The 20408-nt window shown below is 39.3% G+C and overlaps 1 protein-coding gene across 4 annotated transcripts in view; it reads left to right on the top strand.

Moving 5' to 3' along the window:
• The window catches only part of dse (dermatan sulfate epimerase), a 67572-nt gene extending 48103 nt beyond the window's left edge, over nucleotides 1–19469 (top strand). For all 4 annotated transcript variants that reach the window (XM_062044432.1, XM_062044433.1, XM_062044435.1 and 1 more), the window contains 2 exons: nucleotides 3834–4041; nucleotides 15071–19469. In XM_062044432.1, coding sequence (XP_061900416.1) covers nucleotides 3834–4041; nucleotides 15071–16814 — 1952 coding nt within the window. In that variant the 3' untranslated portion in view covers nucleotides 16815–19469. The remainder of the gene's footprint in view (nucleotides 1–3833; nucleotides 4042–15070) is intronic.
• The last annotated feature ends 939 nt before the right edge of the window (nucleotides 19470–20408 follow it).

Here is a 20408-nt window from a genome sequence, read left to right as displayed (position 1 = left end):
GAACCTAAAACAAATAAAAACCAAAATAATGAGCAAATTTAAGAGTTGTTTTGACAAAAACAGGTAATCATTGAAAACAAATTCGGAAAGTAGAAGAGAAAGTCAAATAAAATTGACGGAATAGACACTAACAGAGTAAAAAAAAATGTTTTGGGTGAAATTAAGGACGGTAGAATTAACTGGAAATCTCTTATAAGAAATATTTAACATAAGGTAGTAAGAAAAATAATGAACAAAGCCTGATATGTTCTGGACCAAAAATCACTCCATAATCTCTACTGCTCGCTAGTATTCATTCACTAACTATGCTACAAAAAAGGTCAGCTACAATAATACTTGGCTACCTAGAACATACAAACCCTTTATTTATCGAATCAAAAATGTTGAAATTCAATGATTTGGTGCATTGGCCAACAGTTAAAATTATGTACAAAGCGAACTATAACCTGCTACCCAAGAATGTACAACAATTATTTTCAACAAAAGAGAAGAAAAATAACCTTAGGGAATAATTGCACTTAAAACATTTGTATGCACTTTTGTACATCAGTATGTGTAATTAAATTATGGAATAGATTAAGCAAAGAAGTCAAATAAAGTACTAATATGATCCAGTTTAAGAAACTGTTCAAACTCAAAGTGTTTGCAAAGTACAATAAAGAAAAATCCTGTTAAACATTTTGAGATCATCTTATTTATCTCATTACAACATATATAACTCTTTATTGAGAAGTATTTATGTGTTAGAAATTGTTATGAAATGGAAAAGAGGTAGGATTAAATAAGCTCTGCTTCTTCCTACTCCTTTTCAGACATGTTGTAAATAGAAACTGGAAATATGTGACATAACATATTGTAACTGAATGCATGTTTAAAATACATGTATACCATAAACCACAATATAATTAAGTAATGTAATCATTTGGGGACGATGCCGCATGTTGTCGTGATCCCAAGATGCCGAAAAGGCAAGCACTGTGCTAACAGAAGGTCGTTCAATTAGGAACCAAGCAAAAGAAAAATAAGTCGAGCAGCAACAGAACACTGAACAATGAGAAACAGGTGTGTTCGCAGGACAAGAAACAGAAAGTAAAGGTGCTGCCAAACACAAGACAAAACAGGAAATACAAAACTAAAGCACCAGGTTAGGGAGTGTTACTAAACACAGGAAAATAACAGGCATAGTCTAAACCACAGGTGTCAAACTCAAGGCCAGATCTGGCCCGCGACATAATTTTATCTGGCCCGCAAACACCTGGAAATGACATGTGTCAATAAAGTACTTAATATTTTCTCACTAAATGTAATAGATTTATTTCATTTTGACAGAAAAAATATATGTACTGCTTGAAATTGCATACCTTTTCAACTTTAATAGAATCCAATATTGCAACACGTATTACAGTATATTATCATACTTTCCAAACATGTATTGGTCTATAAAAAAAGACTTAACTTTACAGCAAACTACCCATCAAATTAATACAAATTACAATACATTTTACGTTGTTCTTTACAGCATATTACTGTAAATTGAAAAGAACTACCACTGTTTTTTGCGTTAAAATTCTGTTGACTGAGCTGCCAGTTTTTGACTGTAAAATCTACGGTTGTTGTTTTTAACGGTGTATTACTGTAAATGAAAAGACGGTACTTTTCTTTTTACGGTAGAAAAACTGGCAGCTAAATTGCCAGAATAACAAAATAACTTGTACTGTTTTTCCATTAACAATATAATGTTGTAAAAAATAATGTAAATTTTACACAAAAATTCTGGCAACTAAGCTGCCGTCTTTTTCCATAAACCCCCCTCAAAAAACAGTGGTACTGTTTTTGCATTTACCGTAAAATGTTGTAAAAAAAACCCCAATATCTATATTTTACAGTAACATTTTGTAAATGTAATTTTTTACTGTAAAATCGACAGTCTACTTTAAACAATTTATATAATTAATAAAGAAATCCAGAGGCAAATTCATATATTATTCGCTGTTACAATCGGCCCTCTGATGGCAGCCATAACTGCGATGTGGCCCTCAATGAAAACGAGTTAGACATCCCTGGTCTAAACTGTCATGTAGGATCATGACAAATGTACAGCATTTACCTTCAACTGTATCTCTTGGAGTTGCTTCTGTCGAAAGCCCCATCAGCAGAGTGTCTGTACAGTCTTGTGGATAAATGTCCTCTGTTAGGAGGGGTCCTATTATGCAAAACCTACTTTTCCTATCTGTTGTTGTGTATAAGTCATGAAAATTTGAAAAAAAAAACATGGAGGCATGACATAGATATTTATAAAAACAGATGTAGCGACGAACTGTTGTTACTGACAGTGGTTTCCTGAAGTGTTCTTAAGCCCATGTGGTGATATCCTTTACACACTGATATTGGTTTTTGATGCAGAACCGCGTGAGGGATCGAAGATCACAGGCATTCAATGTTGGTTTTTCGGCCTTGCTGCTTATGTGTCCTCTGTTAAGAGGGGTCCTATTATGCAAAACCAACTTTTCTTACCTGTCGGTACCTGTTTTTGTGTATTGCCCATAAGTCCCGAAAATATGAAAAAAAACTATGGAGGCATGAAATAGATATTTATTAAACAATCTTGACTTCTTGCCCCTTCCAAACATAAATGATAAATGGGTTATACTTGTATAGCGCTTTTCTACCTTCAAGGTACTCAAAGCGCTTTGACAGTATTTCCACATTTACCCATTCACACACACTTTTACACACTGATGGCGGGAGCTGCCATGCAAGGCGCTAACCAGCAGCCATCAGAGGCAAAGGGTGAAGTGTCTTGCCCAAGGACACAACGGATGTGACTAGGAAGGTAGAAGGTGGGGATTGAACCCCAGTAACCAGCAACACTCCGATTGCTGGCAGAGCCCACTCTACCAACTTCGCCACGCCGTCCCTTGCTTATGTGTCCTCTGTTAAGAGGGGTCCTTTTATGCAAAACAAACTTTTCTTACCTGTCAGTACCTGTTTTTGTGTATTCCCCATAAGTCCCGAAAATTTGAAAAAAAAAAACCATGGAGGCATGAAATAGATATTTATAAAACAATCTTGCCTTTTTGCCCCTTCCAAACATGCTCCAAGCAAGCCATTTGGAACTTGACACTTTAGTGACATATTTTGCCTTAATTACGTCAGCGGTCATCTCCATGTAAGGTAGAGCTTTACCCGAAGAACTTTCCATTTCTATTCAGTAGTAGTCAATAAGTTCCCCCTTTTTCTCTATTCTCTTGTTGTGGGGCAGACTGTCTCATACATGCAAATGCATTCTAAAATGAGGAATTTAGGAGTAATTTTTATTAGAAACGATAACAAGTTTTCACATATATCTGTCTGTAGGCTTGATATGGAAGCGCTAAAAACTACAACATGGCTGACAGGGTGGAGACGCAGTCGAAGGGGCGTGGCCTGGAGGAGGGTTTTGGCGCATGAATAAGACCTCCCACAAAACTGAGCATTCAGAAACAAGTTTATAAAGCTGGGTCGTAACCCACATTTATAAAATTGTAAAAAACAAAAAACACTCGTATCACAAGAAAATAAATAAGGTGAGGCACTGTACAGCAAGCTAACCATTCAAAAGGCGAAACTGAAAAACATCTGTTTAAAACCCGGCATTGTTAAATATTTTCTATGACGTATTGACAGGTTTTATCTGCCAAACAGAACCAAATAGATTTTGGGAACGATTTAAAACATATTCAATATTTTTTTCCAATTGTCCTTATTATTATTGGATTATTTTGTTACATCTATCCAACACTACATGATGTAAACTGCCACCGTTGATGTTGTGTCTGTTTCCATTTTATTAGGATTTCAGCGAACTGTAGCCATTGCAGACTCCAACTACAACTGGTTTTATGGCCCAGAGAGTCAGCTTGTCTTCTTGGACCGTTTTGTGATGCGTAATGGCAGCGGAAACTGGCTTGCCGAATTGATTCATCAACACAGGATCACGGAAGGCGTTGGACAGGCTGGGAAAGGCCAGAGATGGTGTACTCTCCACACCGAATTCCTCTGGTGAGTAAATGTGTTAATCCTGTTTTTCTATTTAGAGAAAAACTGTTATTAATTCTAAAAATATTGCCTCAGTTCTAAACTGTTTTGCCTCAATGTATCATTTACTAACATTTTAAAGGTTTAAATTTCGACTGCCAATATAAAGGGCAGAAAATGCTATGATGAAATGGCTCACAAAACTTGCTCTTTCAATTAATTAATTGATTCATCTTCTTTAACAGCTGACAAGTTTGGCTTATAGAGCATAGAGCACCTGTGTTGACAAGTTGTTCCCAATAATGTAGTGTAGTATAATAGTACAATATACAGCAAAATCAGTGAATCCTCCAACATTAATCCAAATCATAATTGGGATGCTGGTAGACTTCCGATTTGTTTGGATTTGCAAACAGTTTTTCCCAAACAGCAAATCCGCGTTTTTAAACATAAAATGTTTGTCAAAATAACACCTCACGTTTTTTTATTTTTTTATTTTTTTATTTTTAATTTCAATAAAAATACAATCCAAACAAAATTTGTTAAACACTCGCCTCAGCCGCAGGTATTGGCTGTTCCTTTTGCCTAAACGCCACGCTGAGTTGCAGCATGGGGAGACGATCAGGGTCTGTGTAGCTTCCGTTTATTCTATTTTCAATTCTTAAATGCAAATCAAAAAACACATTTCAGGCCATTTTTTCCTATTTTTATTTCTGAAACAAAAGTTGGACTACGGGCTCGGGGTCTTTCTGTGTGGAGTTTGCATGTTTTCCCTGTGACTACGTGGGTTCACTCTGGGTACTCTGGCTTCATCCCACCCCCAAAGACATGCACCTGGGGATAGGTTGATTGGCAACACTAAATTGGCCCTAGTGTGTGAATGTTGTCTGTCTATCTGTGTTGGCTCTGTGATGAGGTGGCGACTTGTCCAGGGTGTACCCCGCCTTCCGCCCGAATGCAGCTGGGATAGGCTCCAGCACCCCCGCGACCCTAATAGGGACAAGCTGTAGAAAATGGATGAATGGAAGTTGGACAACTATTTAATGAGACTTTTTCAAACGACAATAGGACTCCTGCTGAACAAAGATGTTACCGTTATGCTAAAAAAATGCTAAATGCAAAGAAAAAGCTGAAATACTGTTTCCAGTTCAATTTGTCATCACACAGATAACCACACTTTTTTGCATTTTGGATGACATTTTTTTTTAGATTTTTGTGTTTATCTGGAAACATTTAAAAGCCTACTGAAATGAATTTTTTTTATTTAAACGGGAATAGCAGATCCATTCTATGTGTCATACTTGATCATTTCGCGATATTGCCATATTTTTGCTGAAAGAATTTAGTAGAGAAAATCGACGATAAAGTTCGCAACTTTTGCTCGCTGATAAAAAAAGCCTTGCCTGTACCGGAAGTGGCGTGACGTCACAGGAGCTAGTATTCCTCACAATTCCCCATTGTTTACAATGGAGCGAGAGAGATTCGGACCGAGAAAGTGACGATTACCCCATTAATTTGCGCGAGGATGAAAGATTCGTAGATGAGGAACGTTACAGTGAAGGACTTGAGTGACAGTGATGGACATATCTTTTTTCGCTCTGACCGTAACTTAGGTACAAGCTGGCTCATTGGATTCCACACTCTCTCCTTTTTCTATTGTAGATCACAGATTTGTATTTTAAACCACCTCAGATACTATATCCTCTTGAAAATGAGAGTCGAGAACACGAAATGGACATTCACAGTGACTGAACATGTAAATACACGATTAATAATATTCAGCTTTGCGAAGCTAAAAAATAGAAGCTAACCTAGCAACGTAGCCAACGTGATAGCATAGCAGTCTCAAATGCAGATAGAAACTAAATTAAAAAAAACCCTGACTGGATGGATAGACAGAAAATCAAAAATACTATTAAACCATGAACATGTAAATACACGATTAATAATATTCAGCTTTGCAAAGCTAAAAAAATAGAAGCTAACCTAGCTACGTAGCCAATGTGATAGCATAGCAGTCTCAAATGCAGATAGAAACTAAATTAAAAAAAACCTGACTGGATGGATAGACAGAAGATCAAAAATACTATTAAACCATGAACATGTAAATACACGATTAATAATATTCAGCTTTTCGAAGCTAAAAAAATAGAAGCTAACCTAGCTACGTAGCCAATGTGATAGCATAGCAGTCTCAAATGCAGATAGAAACTAAATAAAAAAAAACCCTGACTGGATGGATAGACAGAAGATCAAAAATACTATTAAACCATGAACATGTAAATACACGATTAATGATATTCAGCTTTTCGAAGCTAAAAAAATAGAAGCTAACCTAGCTACGTAGCCAACGTGATAGCATCAGTCTCAAATGCAGATAGAAACTAAATTTAAAAAAAACCTGACTGGATGGATAGACAGAAGATCAAAAATACTATTAAACCATGAACATGTAAATACACGATTAATAATATTCAGCTTGGCGAAGCTAAAAAAACAGAAGCTAACTTAGATGCGGCGGCGGGCTTACTCACTGTAGTGCGTCTGCTATCCTGCTCAAAACACAACACAACCTCCTGGTGTTGGTGTTGCTGTAGTCCGCCGCTCCACCGATCGCACCTACAACTTTCTTATTTGTAGTCTCCATTGTCCATTAAACAAATTGCAAAAGATTCACCAACACAGATGTCCAGAATACTGTGGAATTTTGTCGAAGAAAACAGAGGTATTTGAATTGGGTCCAAACACTTCCCTTGACCTCGTGACGTCACGCGCATACGTCATCATACCGCGACGTTTTCAAGCGGAAGTTTCCTGGGAAGTTTAAAATTGCACTTTATAAGTTAACCCGGCCGTATTGGCATGTGTTGCAATGTTAAGATTTCATCATTAATATATAAACTATCAGACTGCGTGGTCGGTAGTAGTGGGTTTCAGTAGGCCTTTAAATCCATAAAACGAAAACAGCACAAAATCCAATTGTATGGCATAATTTTAATGAAAATCAACCCCTTTTTGTTTGTTTTAAAATCTGCCATGAATAATACAAATCGAAAAACGGCCCTAATTTTATTTTTTGATTTGCGTTTCAATGTCACGCTTGTCACTGACAGTTTGGTTATGTTTTAGTTTTTCCTCTGTGTTTGTTTTATTTCCTGTCCTGATTCCTGATTTCTGTTCCTTTTGGACATTAAAACCATGTTTTCCTGTATCAAGCCTGCCATTTCTGCATCTTGGGGTTCGTCACCAACCCCTCCTGACATCAGAATTGGAAATAGAATGAACACGGACCCAGTATTTTAGCTTTTCCTTTGCGTTTAGCATGTTTTTAGCATAACGGTAACATCTTTGTTCAGCAGGAGTTCTATTGTCGTTTTAAAAAAGTCTCATTAAATAGTTGTCCAACTTTTGTTTCATAAATTAAAATAGAAAAAATGGCCCGAAGTGTGTTTTTTGATTAGCATTTAAGAATTGGAAATAACATTAACGGAAGGTACACGGACCGATCAGGAGCACCGACACAAGCTTGCTAGTTAGCTAATCACGTAGCTAGCTTACTGTACTTGTTGTCACCTTCGTTCACTCTGAGCCATAACGTTGATGGCTTTCCACTTTGCTGCTAATTTTATTTGGATGATTACACTCTAAACAATGTTAGTTCCAAACCATTTGTAGTTCTAGGGCACGGATGTCAAACTCTATTTTTTGTGGTCGCAAAAGCCTAGAAATAATGTCATTAAGGCATTTCACCTTTTTTTTTGAATATTGTGATGCAGCTGGGATAGACTCCTGTCACCATTCAACCCCGAGAAGGACAAGCGGTAGAAAATGGATGGATGAAAAAAAAAAAAATGTATGCATGCAAATGCAGTTCTTAACTCCATATTGTTTGACACAGTGAGCTAGTCCTAGCTTTTTTTTGTTATTGAAACCCTTTTCAAATTAAATTCTACACAAGCAGAACTAAAATATCTGCTTATCATGTTGACTTCTGATTTCAAAGCACGTTTTCCATCAGTTTGTTGGTAAACAACAATAATAATCAAACAAAGGGGCAATTGTGTGGTAATCAGTCCTTCCAGGATTTTGCGGGCTTTTTTTTTAGAATGATGTGACCTAAAAAGCCTGATATTGCTGCAGCATTGGCAAAAATGTCGATGATTGGCCAAAATGTGTGGGAAAATTGCATGGCCATGTTTATTTCGCTGGGTTTGCTTTAATTTGCGTTAATTGGCACGATCGCTACATCGCAAAGTCCTGGAGGAGCTAATTACTATCATGAATCGCCCCTTGGCCAGAATGAAAATGAGTTTAACGCCCTTGTTCTTGACTATTTATTAATAGCCAGCGAGAAGGTATATTTTTGGCGTTGGTTACAACACCGGAAGTCTATTCAATTGAATATAAGTTGAAAAGGATTTGCATTGTATTCTGTTTTTATTTACGAATTACACAAAGTGCCAACTTCACTGGTTTTGGGTTTTGTATATTACCTGAGGGGACGTGGCTACAGCATAGAGTTGCCAAATGGGAAACGTTTCCTGAGTTCTTTCCTTGCATGTTATAGACATTTACATTACATTTTCAATGTTAAAATGAATTCTGTGTTAGTTACTTGGGACATGCATGTGTCAAAAAATAGCCAAAAGAGGTTGGTAAATGAGAATAAATTGAAAGGTAAAATATAATTTGCAGGAAATTTAGTCCATCCATCCATTTTCTACCGCTTGTGTTAATTTTCTAAATTCTCTTGGGGTTCGCAAGACAGCACTTTGTACTGATTAAAATGTTCCTTTTTTTCCCCCCTAAATAAAAATAATAATTTCAAGGTTAAACTGTTTTTTTCCCCCTAAATAAAAATAATAATTTCAAGGTTAAACTGTTGCCGTCATCATCAAGGTTTAATTGTACAGGCAAAGTATATAAGCTGCACTCACAAAATTTCAGAAGAAAAAATATGTGTATGTACAAACGTATATTAGCCGCACTGGACTACAAGCCGCATATATATATATATATATATATATATATATATATATATATATATATATATATATATATATATATATATATATGTATATATATATATATATATATTATATTATATATATATATATTATATTATATATATATATATATATATATATATATATATATATATATATATATATATATATATATATATATATATATATATATATATATATATATATATACACACTGTAGATAATTAGTGAAATGACTTATTTACACACCTTAATTGTTCCCAAATGGTGTCTGCAACACAGGAGTAAAACGGCTGGTCAAACAAAACAGAAGTCATCATCATGGACGCACTTGCTGTGGAAGCAAGCTCTCCAATCAGCTAATCAGACTCAATAACTCCACAATGGCGTTTCAGTGAATTTACTGAGGAATGTGTAAAACTGCAACAATACAAAAATACATTGTAGGTTAATAATACTAACAGACACTCGTATACATGTTTTAGCATATTAGCTAATGCTAACGACGCTACCTTGATTACATTACGATAGCAAGTACAAATACAGTATGCATGAAAACACTATTAAACCTATGATGGTTTAGTGAGTATGGATTGGTTTACTTATATTGTAAAACTTACAAACGTTGATTGAAAAACCATACGAGTAGAAACGCAATGGACAAACCGAAGACGGAAGGGCGCTTGTACTTAAGGAAAGACTGTAGACGTTCAACGCGCAGCACCTGCAGTGCCAGTGTCTCTGTAGGTGTTTTATGAAAACGATTTATTATGGCCGTTCGCGAACAATTAGCTGCACCGTTTTATAAGCTGCAGGCTTTAAAGCGTAGGAAAAAAGTAGCGGCTTATAGCCTGGAAAATACTGTACATTACTACATTTCATGCATACTTACAGCATGTGTTCAAATAGTCGATGGAAGTTTATGTAGAGGGCTTGGTGCTAATCAGAGCCACCCTTTGCTCTGATTACTGCTTTGCACACTCTTGGCATTCTCTGAATGAGCTGTGGCTATTTTGAAGAAACTAGAATATAAAACATGTTTTCAGTTATTTCACCTTTTTTTGTTAAGTACATAACTCCACATGTGTTCATTCATAGTTTTGATGCCTTCAGTGACAATCTACAATGTAAATAGTCATGAAACTAAAGAAAACTCATTGAATGAGGTGTGTCCAAACTTTTGGCCTGTACTGTACATTAAAAAAAATATACCATATGTTTTGTTTAACCATTAGTGGTAACTTAAGTTAACTTAACTCAAATTTTTTTGATATGAAAAATGTAAAGAGAGAAATAAACTCCTGAACAAAATCTTGGGACCGGGTAAAATGACAAGTAATTGCATTTTGCACTGGTGGATTGCTACCAGCATCAAAATGCGAAAAGACGAAACTGCAGCATAAGACAAAAACCAAGGTACGACACAAAGACCGAAAATGCCCTTTTATTGGTTGTTTTCACACAGGGTTGCCCACACTTTTTCTGCAGGCGAGCTACTTTTCAATTGATCAAGTCGATGGGATCTACCTCATTCATATATATATATATAATTTATATTTATTTATTTATGAAGGAGACGTTTTTGTTAACAAGTTAAAGGTGTTTAATGATAATACAAGCATGTTTAACACATGCTTGTATTTCACCTTTCTTTCAGAAGACAAGAATATACTTTGGTTTATTACCTGATTCTAATGACTTGCATTGATTGGAATCAGACAGTTGTGCTGATAATGTCCACATTTTTTAATGGAGGAGAAAAAAAGTCCTCCTTTCTGTCCAATACCACATGAAAGTGGTTGGTTTTTGGCATCTTATTTGTCCATCATCCATACTAATTTTTATACACTTTACAAGAAATACATTGGCAGCAAACAGCTTTCTGAGACTCTTATTTTGTTAGTGCAGGCAGGATGAAGCAGGGCTTTTATTGTGAAGACAGGAACTGTGCAGTCGGTCTTTAGAGTTTTGACAGCAGGTACGGCGCGAGAGTCTGTTGAAATAAAAAGTGTTTTTTGCCTTCCTGTCGGTCATTTTTTATTAATGAGCTTACAGCAGCTAGCTTCATCTCACAAGATCCTCGGGTACCGTGAATGTCAATCAAGTGATGAAAGTGACGTCATAGTAAAGATTGATGATCGCTAGTTTTTAGGTCTATTTTTTTTTAATGCCTGGCTGGCGATCAACTGACACACCCTCTGATATCGACTGGTAGCTCGCGATCGACGTAATAGGCACCCCTGATTTAACCACTACAAATCACTACACAAACATTCAGCGTCATCTGAAGTAAAAAGTGCCGTACTTTTAACTTTTATGATTTGTGGCAATGAACCTTCAACGCGGGGGAAGTCTTTGTGCTAAGAAGAGTCCTGCTTCCCACAAACCTTCAGAAAAAGATAGATTTTCCGAAAAAAGTCTTTTAATGGCATACTCAGTGACTCCTATTTCTGACAATGAAATGGTAAGTAATTACAGTTAGTTAGAAATGTGTGGATGATACATTGGCATTGTTAGTTCGAGTCGTTGTGTTGCTAACTTACTTAGAATCAGAATAGTTTTTATTGCCATTGTTTGAGAACGGGTTCACAAACTAGGAATTTTACTTGGTACGATCGTGCAACATAAAACACATATAACACAGAACAGAATAACATGAGCTGTAACTGAGCTATCAGATCTTGTTATTGTTCATGTGCCTGATGGCTGAGGGGAAAAAACTGTTAAGGTGGCGGAAGGTGTGGGTCTGGATGGACTGTAGTCTCCTGCCTGAGGGGAGAGGGAAGAATAGTTTGTGTCCAGGGTGAGAAGAGTCAAGCTGTGATCTGACCCAAACGCCTCCTGGTCCTGGAGGAGAACAGGTCCTGGAGGGATGGGAGTTTGCAGCCAATAACCTTCTCAGCAGCACGTACGATGCGCTGCAGTCTATGCTTGGAGGAGGAGGTGAGGATGGACTCGATGATTGCGGAGTAGAACTGCACCAGCATCTCGGTCGGCACCTTAAGTTTCTTCAGCTGCCGCAGGAAGTACATCCTCTGCTGGGCCTACTTGATGAGGGAGCTGATGGTCGGCTCCCACATCAGGTCCTGGGCGATGGTGGTGCCCAAGAAACGGATGGAGTCCACAATGGAGACGGGGGTGGGAGAGTCAATCAGGGTGGGGCTCTGACTTTCCTGAAGTCCAAGATCATCTCCACTGTTTTCTGGGCATTCAGCTCCAGGTTGTCGAGGCTGCACCAGGACGCCAGCCGGTCCACCTCTCTCCTGTAGGAGATGAGCCCGATGAGGGTGGTGTCATCTGCAAACTTGAGCAAACTTTAGCTTTCTAATGCAAGACAATAGGAAGAATGATTTTCATAAAAACTATGAGTGCCTACTAGGGATGTAACATTATCAAAATCTCACGGTACAATATTGTCACAGTATTTATCAGAAGGACGTGGAAACTAACAGTTTCACACACGGCTGCAGGATCAGTGCTAGACAATGGACAGACGAGAAATCTTAGTGGATGGTCAGAAATAAAAATGTTAGCATTAGTGCTATTTATAATTTTATAGCTGCTGGATGACTTATGGGGCTGAATAAAATGAATTCAATTGATGTTATTTTGATTTAGAAAATATATTACTATAATATATCTCCTACATAAAAAGATGTCTTTCATTATGTATTTTCTTGCCTTTGAGTCATTCCAGACGCGCGAATGTGCTTGTGATGCGATCCACAGCCTTGTGCGTCGACTGTGAAAGTGACAGAAAGTTTCTGTTGTCTAGATTGCCTATCAAAAAGGTGTTACAGATTATAGATGTGATTATAGCATGATAACATGCATGTTAATAAAATTATGGTCTCCGTGGTAAAAGCCCCGTATGCACACAAAATCCTCATTTAAATAAGGTGGTCTGCACCACTTTTTATTTGCACGTGCAGTGGTAGGAGATCACATGCAACACACCCACTCATAGTACACTTCTTTTTTTTTTTTTGCACACGCTCTCCAGCGTGTGGTATATGGATCTTAGTAAATCAGGCCCCCAGGTGGATGTCTTTGGGGGTGGGAGGAAGCCGTAGTACCCTAACCACCATGCTGCCCGCCTTGTGAATCAATATTGCTAAACATTTCCATTTATTTGATTATTTTATTACCCAGCCATAATCATGACAGCTCTATATCAGCTGTGTGAATTTAACATTTTTCAAGAAAATTGTGGTTAGAGTGTCCGCCGTGAGATCGGTAGGTCGTGAGTTCAAATCATACCAAAGACTAAAAAATGGGACCACGTACCTCCCTGTTTGGCACTCAGCATCAAGGGTTGGAATTGGGGGTTAAATAACCAAAAATGATTCCCGGGCGCGGCCACCATTGCTGCTCACTGCTCCCCTCACCTCCCAGCGGGTGAACAAGGGGATGGGTCAAATGCAGAGGTTAATTTCACCACACCTAGTGTGTGTGTGACAATCATTGGTACTTACTTAAAAATGCTTCAGTGCAGTATTTAAAGGCCTACTGAAATGAAATTTTCTTATTTAAACGGGGATAGCAGATCCATTCTATGTGTCATACTTGTTCATTTCGCGATACTGCCATATTTTTGCTGAAAGGATTTAGTAGAGAACATCGACGATAAAGTTTTGGTCGCTGATAAAAAAGCCTTGCCTGTGCCGGAAGTAGCGTGACGTCACAGGTTCAAGGGCTCCTCACATTTGCACATTGTTTACACCAGCAGCGAAAGCGATTCGGACCAAGAAAGCAACGATTACCCCATTAATTTGAGCGAGGATGAAAGATTTGTGGATGCGGTACGTGAGAGTGAAGGATTAGAGTGCAGTGCAGGACATATCTTTTTTCGCTCTGACCGTAACTTAGGTACAAGAGCTCATTGGATTCCACACTCTCTCCTTTTTCTATTGTGGATCACGGATTTGTATTTTAAACCACCTCGGATACTACATCCTCTTGAAAATGAGAGTCGAGAACGCGAAAAGGACATTCACAGTGACTTTTATCTCCACTACAATACATCGGCGAAACACTTTAGCTACGGAGCTAACGTGATAGCATCGTGCCTAACTGCATATAGAAACAGACGAAATAAGCCCCTGACTGGAAGGATAGACAGAAGATCAACAATACTACCAAACCTTGGACCTGTAACCACACGGTTAATACTATACCGCCTGGTGAAGCCTAGCAATGCTGTTGCTAATGACGCCATTGAAGCTAACTTAGCTACAGGACCTCGACAGAGGTACGCTAAAAACATTAGCTCTCCACCTAAGCAAGCTCTCATCTGCTCATCACGACCCGTGCTCACCTGCGTTCCAGCGATCGACGGTGCGACGAAGGACTTCACCCGATCATCGATGCGGTCGGCGGCCCGGAGACGGAGGAAGTCAAGGTGAGGACAGCGGCGCAGCGGCGGGCGTTGTAGCTTTCGACGACACCCCGGGCGCCATCAGAGTCGGCAAGAAACATATATTTCCCCAAAGTTACGTACGTGACATGCACATAGCGCCACGCACGTACGGGCAAGCGATCAAATGTTTGGAAGCCAAAGCTGTATTCACGGTAGCGTGTCTGCTATCCAACTCAAAGTCCTCCTGGTTGTGTTGCTGTAGCCAGCCGCTAATACACCGATCCCACCTACAGCTTTCTTCTTTGCAGTCTCCATTGTTAATTGAACAAATTGCAAAATATTCACCAACACAGATGTCCAGAATACTGTGGAATTTAGCGATGAAAACAGACGATTTAAGCTGGCGACTGTGCTATTCCAAAATGTCTCCTTCAACACTTGACGTCACGCGCAAACGTCATCATACCTAGACGTTTTCAGCCGGTAGTTTCCCGGGAAATTTAAAATTGAACTTAATAAGTTATTGGCATGTGTTGCAATGTTAAGATTTCATCATTGATATATAAACTATCAGACTGCGTGGTCAGTAGTAGTGGGTTTCAGTAGGCCTTTAAGAAATGTTGCAACATTAAACATGACTTGTTTTTAGGATGTTACCTGTGTTTAATAATTCTGCTCTTCTTTTTAGGTATGACCCAGGCCTTTCTCCAAAACCCCCATCTGATTTTGGAACATCACAGCTGCATTACTTTGAAGACTGGGGTGTGGTGACTTATGGCAGTGCTTTACCTGCAAATACAAATCGCTCCTTTCTTTCCTTCAAGTCAGGGAAGCTCGGGGGACGTGCTATCTTTGAGATGGTTCACAAGGGCAAGTACAAGGAGTGGATTAAAGGGTGGAGGAACTTCAATGCTGGCCACGAACACCCTGATCAGAACACTTTTACCTTTGCACCCAACGGCATTCCTTTCATCACTGAGGGACTATATGGACCTAAGTACACTTTGTTGAACAATGCTGTGTTGTTTGGTCCGGCCCTCTCGGGAACTTGCTTTAAGCCGTGGGCTGGCCAGGTGACGGAATCCTGTGATTCCAAGTGGTTGAAATACAAGACAGGGTCTGCAGCTGACGCTCAGGGGAAAGTAGAAGCTGCCATGGAGAAGCAAGGGATGGTCTTCATTCGCGGGGAAGGTCGTTCCGCCTATAATCCAGACCTGAAGATCCGCAGCTTTCAGAGAAACCTCCTTCTACTTCACCCACAGCTCCTCCTGCTGGTGGACCACATTCATCTGGATCCCGACAGCCCATCCAGGGCCATGAGTGCATTCTTTCACAACACAGAGCTTCCATTCCAGGATATAAAAGTGGACGGTTTCCATGGAGCATTTGTATCACACAAAGACGACAAGTATAAAATGTTCTGGATGGATGACACAGGTCACGGCAATAGAGGAATGGTAGGTTACTGGAATTATCCACGAGGGTACCCGTATAATGGCTCGAACTATGTGAACGTCACAATGCCGTTAAGATACCCCCACACTCGAGTGGCCTACGTTTTTTTGGGACCAGACGTGGCTCTCAACAGCTTCAGCGTCCGTGGTGACAACCAAAGAGTGGATATTTACCTGGCCACAAAGGAGCACACCTACACCGTCTACCTGCTGACTGGAGAAGTCACCAGCAAGCCTCTTTTTGCCATGGTGCTGCTGGACCAGAAGAAGATCGTGTTCGAGAAAAAGCCAACTGCGGCGGACAGCTCCCCTTCGGAAGTAGAGGAATACGTCAACGTGATGGAGGACAACCTCCAGCATGTCAAGCCGGTCTTTCAGCAAATGGAAAGACATATTCTTGGAAAGGCTCTAAATACGGGCAGATTCCGCAAGACCGCGGAGCGCCTGCTCCGGTTCTCTGACAAAAAGAAGACAGAGGGAGTCATCGAGAAGCTGTTTGCCATGTCCAAGAAACAGAGTAAGGATAAGGGGAGCAAGAAAATAAACCTTGGTGAGAAGCTCTCTGGGAGTCTGCCTGACATATTTGCACAGATCGAGGTCAGTGAAAAACAAGTCAGACAGAGGACGTCCAAGCGTGTGTACGAAAACAGTCCAGAAGAGGGAGACGCAGACGCACAAGCCTTTCTAGAATACACAGACAGCCGCAAAAACAGGAAAAGCGGCTTTGTGAAAGGCCGTAAATTTAAAGAAGTGAATATGTTGGTGACTACTGGAAGTCAACGGTCCAACATAGCCTCTTACATTCGACTGTTCCTCCTCCTGAACACTGCCACCTTCTTCTTGCTGCTGGCGGTCTTGTTGACTCGCTTCCAGCGGGGCCGCAGCTTGAACACTCAGAGATGTTTTTATACGATCGTAATGGTTGACTGCTTGATCTTATTGTACCTCTACTCGTCATGCTCTCACATGCAGTGCTGACATCGTTAGTTCAGCTGCTAATGATCTCAGAATTATGATATCAACAATGGATAGGAATTATATGGTGCCTTCCAGACACCCATTTACAGTAATATCTATTATTAATTTACTCTACAGTCACATACTGTACTTGAAGCCACAGCTGCCCTGGAGTACAGTGGAACCTCCATTTACAAACACCTCTATTTGCGACCTTTTCAGTTTACAAACGTTTACATGTTTACATCGCGCCAAATATGCCTCTGTGTGCGGACCATGCCTCGGCGTACGAACACTTCATTCATTCATTCATTTTGCTTGCTGCTTAATGCTACTTTAATAACATCTAACAACTTCTGACAAGTTTATTTCCACAATTGTCGTACCTTGCGCCAGTCAGAGTTGTCAGCCTGTCTCACAGATCACTTTGTGCGATCAGAAATGCTTTCAATGTTTTCAAACTTTTGACAGTTTTGCTGTATAGCTTCGGGTTGCTCGACAATCGCTTTGAGCTAATATTTTATCCCGTTAACATCTGGCTTCAGTTCGAGGATTTTGTCAGCAAAGGGAGTGTTGTTCCGCAGTAAGTCTTTGATAGGAATGAGACTAAAAAAGATGCCACAGCGAACCTTATTACAGCAAAGTAGGCACTACCGGGACACGAGCTGATGAAGGATTGCTAGTTTGTGCTAACGCCAGCGGTCACTATGTGAAGCCACTGCTTATTTATCACTCAGAAACTCCCAGTGTTCACCAATACCACAAATAATCCCAGACACAAGATACAATGATTTTACTTTGTTTTTGGGTAAGTTTGGAGCACACCAACAAGACTTGTGTGAGTGTTGACATTTAAGCTTGCTGTAATGTTGTTGTATTGTTTGGATAAAATAGAGATTAGCCATTACCCTCTTTGACATAAACTGTATACAGTATATACATTATAGTGTCTTCAAAGTGTGTAGTTTTTACAAAAATGTGGATTTTGGTCGAGGCAAAAAACAATTACCGTAATTTCCGGACTATAAGCCGCACCTGACTATAAGCCGCACCAGCTAAATTTAGGGGAAAATACAGATTGCTCCATATATAAGCCGCACCCGACTATAAGCCGCAGGGTTTTGATGTGTAATTACCGTAGTATATAGGGGTTCCTGCTACCACGGAGGGGATTGTCGGGACAGAGATGACTGTTTGGGAACGCAAAGCGTCCCATTTATTAACAATAAATCTTTCAATCATTCAATCAAACTTTCACATCTTTGACATGGCGAACAGCATTCGTGCAGAGTACAAATAATACAACGGTGCAAAGTAATACAAAGTGCTCGCCTGTGCGTTATCAAAATAACCAGCCTACCGGTACATGAAAAGTCAGTCTTTAATCATTGTGTCATCGTCTTCCTCCTGCGTACTAAAACCACCGAAATCCTCTTTGTCTGTGTCGGAGAAGAACAGGCCGTAAATAAGCCGCACCCTTGTATAAGCCGCAGGGACCAGAACGAGGGGAAAAAGTAGCGGCTTATAGTCCGGAAATTACGGTATTCATGTTTACATTGATTCTTATGGGGAACACTGCTTCACTGTACAAACTTTTCGGTTTGCAAACCATGTTCAATAACCAATTATGTTCGTAAATAGAGGTTCCACTGTATACAGTAAATCCCCACATATTGGTAGTTTGGCATTCAGCATATTTGCAAATTTTCTTCTCAAAGTATTACGTTTTTATAAATATATTATTGGCAAAATTGGAAAAACGCGTTTGTGTATTTTCTTTAGAAAAAAATTTGCTTTTTTTTTTTTCAAAAACAGAGTTGTATTTTTGTTACCAAGTTACTAAAAATAGTAACTAGCTAGCTAATATTTTGTGTTTGGAGTATCTCAAATTGGAATTGTTGGTTTGTTTTTTTACGGGGGTCTCCATTGTTTGCAGTATGTTGCTACTCGCTGGGTCCTTGGAACCCCCAAGGATCTCCTGTACTGATGGAAACGTGGCTGCCAATTGACGGGTACTCTGACCACCGCCAAATATTTCTCATTCATACACCAGAGTGGAGGCAAGGTAGGTGAAGTGCCTTGCCCAAGGACACCACATCAGTGGTAAAACCAGTTACTTCTGCAGAGTTGCCTTCTGTATCTCCTGAGCCAAAAGCCATTGATGGTTAGTTGAAAAAAGTTAGTATTTAGTTAATGGCCATTTTTATTACTGGAATAGAAATCTTATATTTGAAAATGAAAGTCACAGAGCATGTGTAAAGATGTTTATGCTGATTTCATTTGAAATGATAACACAAAACAAGAATTCCTTCACATTCTCAGTACGAGCAAAGTTCATGATGTAGATTTCAGTTTTGTCATAAGTCAGAGGTTGTAAAAGTTTGAAACACCTTCAGGGAATATAAAAGGTCTCCGGTCTCCCGTCCTCTTTGCGTTTGCTTTCGTATGTGAATGTTTCAAGCTTGTCGTTTTTTTTAACTATTTTGTGGCTGTACATTTTTTGAGTCCCTTTTTTTGTAACTACATGTGTATATGTGAACATAGCCAACATCATATCTATTGTAAAGCAATGTTAGCCTGAATTTAATGACTCTATCCAAATAATTCAACAGGCGTTTTAGTGTGCAACTGATTATTATGATCTTTTCAAGAACAATATAGCTGATTTATAGCAATTCACACAATAAAATCAAATAAATATGTAACATATCTCCCTTTGTTTTATACTCTTTACTAACGGTTCATCATACTGATAAATCCACATTAACAGATCCAACCACCTTCTGTTGCCTCAAATAAAATACGGAGATGAATGAGAACATTCATACAGATGGAGAAAATCCATGATGATTGGTTGGTGTTCGTGTGATGAGTCACAATTGGCTAAAAATGGGGCGAAACATGCCAGACTGGCCAATCAGAGGCAAGATAAAGCGGGTCATATGATGATGAGGGAGTTGTTATCAGGTGCGGTGCATTATAAAGATGACAAGAGTCCTGCTGTGTCTCAGTACCGTGTATTCAGGCTGCATGTAGGAAGTACAACGGAGGTAAACCCACGTGACGCAGGGATATGTTATAGGTGAGGTCACCGTGGCTGCCACAGGGTGGCGCAGTATGTCAATACAATCACCCTGTAACATCTCCCTTCCTTTAGTAAAGTATCCACACTGGAACAATGCTGCCTGTAAATCAACTGTAGACCCTCAACATACTAGTAACACCAGATTCAACCTCAGATAGCAATACCTGGTTCAACATCCAATATCAGATATCAAATATATAGCAATAGAACGTAACACTACATAGTAGCAGGATAAGAACACACCTGTCATCAAATCACCATCAATCAGAACATCACTTTTTTTTTGGATTGTTACAACACTCACTTCCTTTTTTTTTTCTTTTTTTTCAACAAAATTCACAGCCCATGTGTGTTTGAAAGTGCAAACAGTCCATGCATGTTTTATTCGAGTGTATGTCAGTGTGTGTGCGTGTATGTGTGTGTGTGTGCATGTGTCTGTGTGTATGTGTGTGTGTGCGTGTGTGCGTGGCACAGTCCATGTGTGACCTAGAGGTCAAGTCTGTCAGGAGGCTTAATCAGCCTCCCACTCC

The sequence above is a fragment of the Entelurus aequoreus genome, linkage group LG04 (assembly GCF_033978785.1).
Source record: "Entelurus aequoreus isolate RoL-2023_Sb linkage group LG04, RoL_Eaeq_v1.1, whole genome shotgun sequence".
Taxonomy (NCBI): domain Eukaryota; kingdom Metazoa; phylum Chordata; class Actinopteri; order Syngnathiformes; family Syngnathidae; genus Entelurus; species Entelurus aequoreus.
Note: the sequence above shows the minus strand (reverse complement) of the source record. Positions and strands in the feature narration are given on the sequence as shown.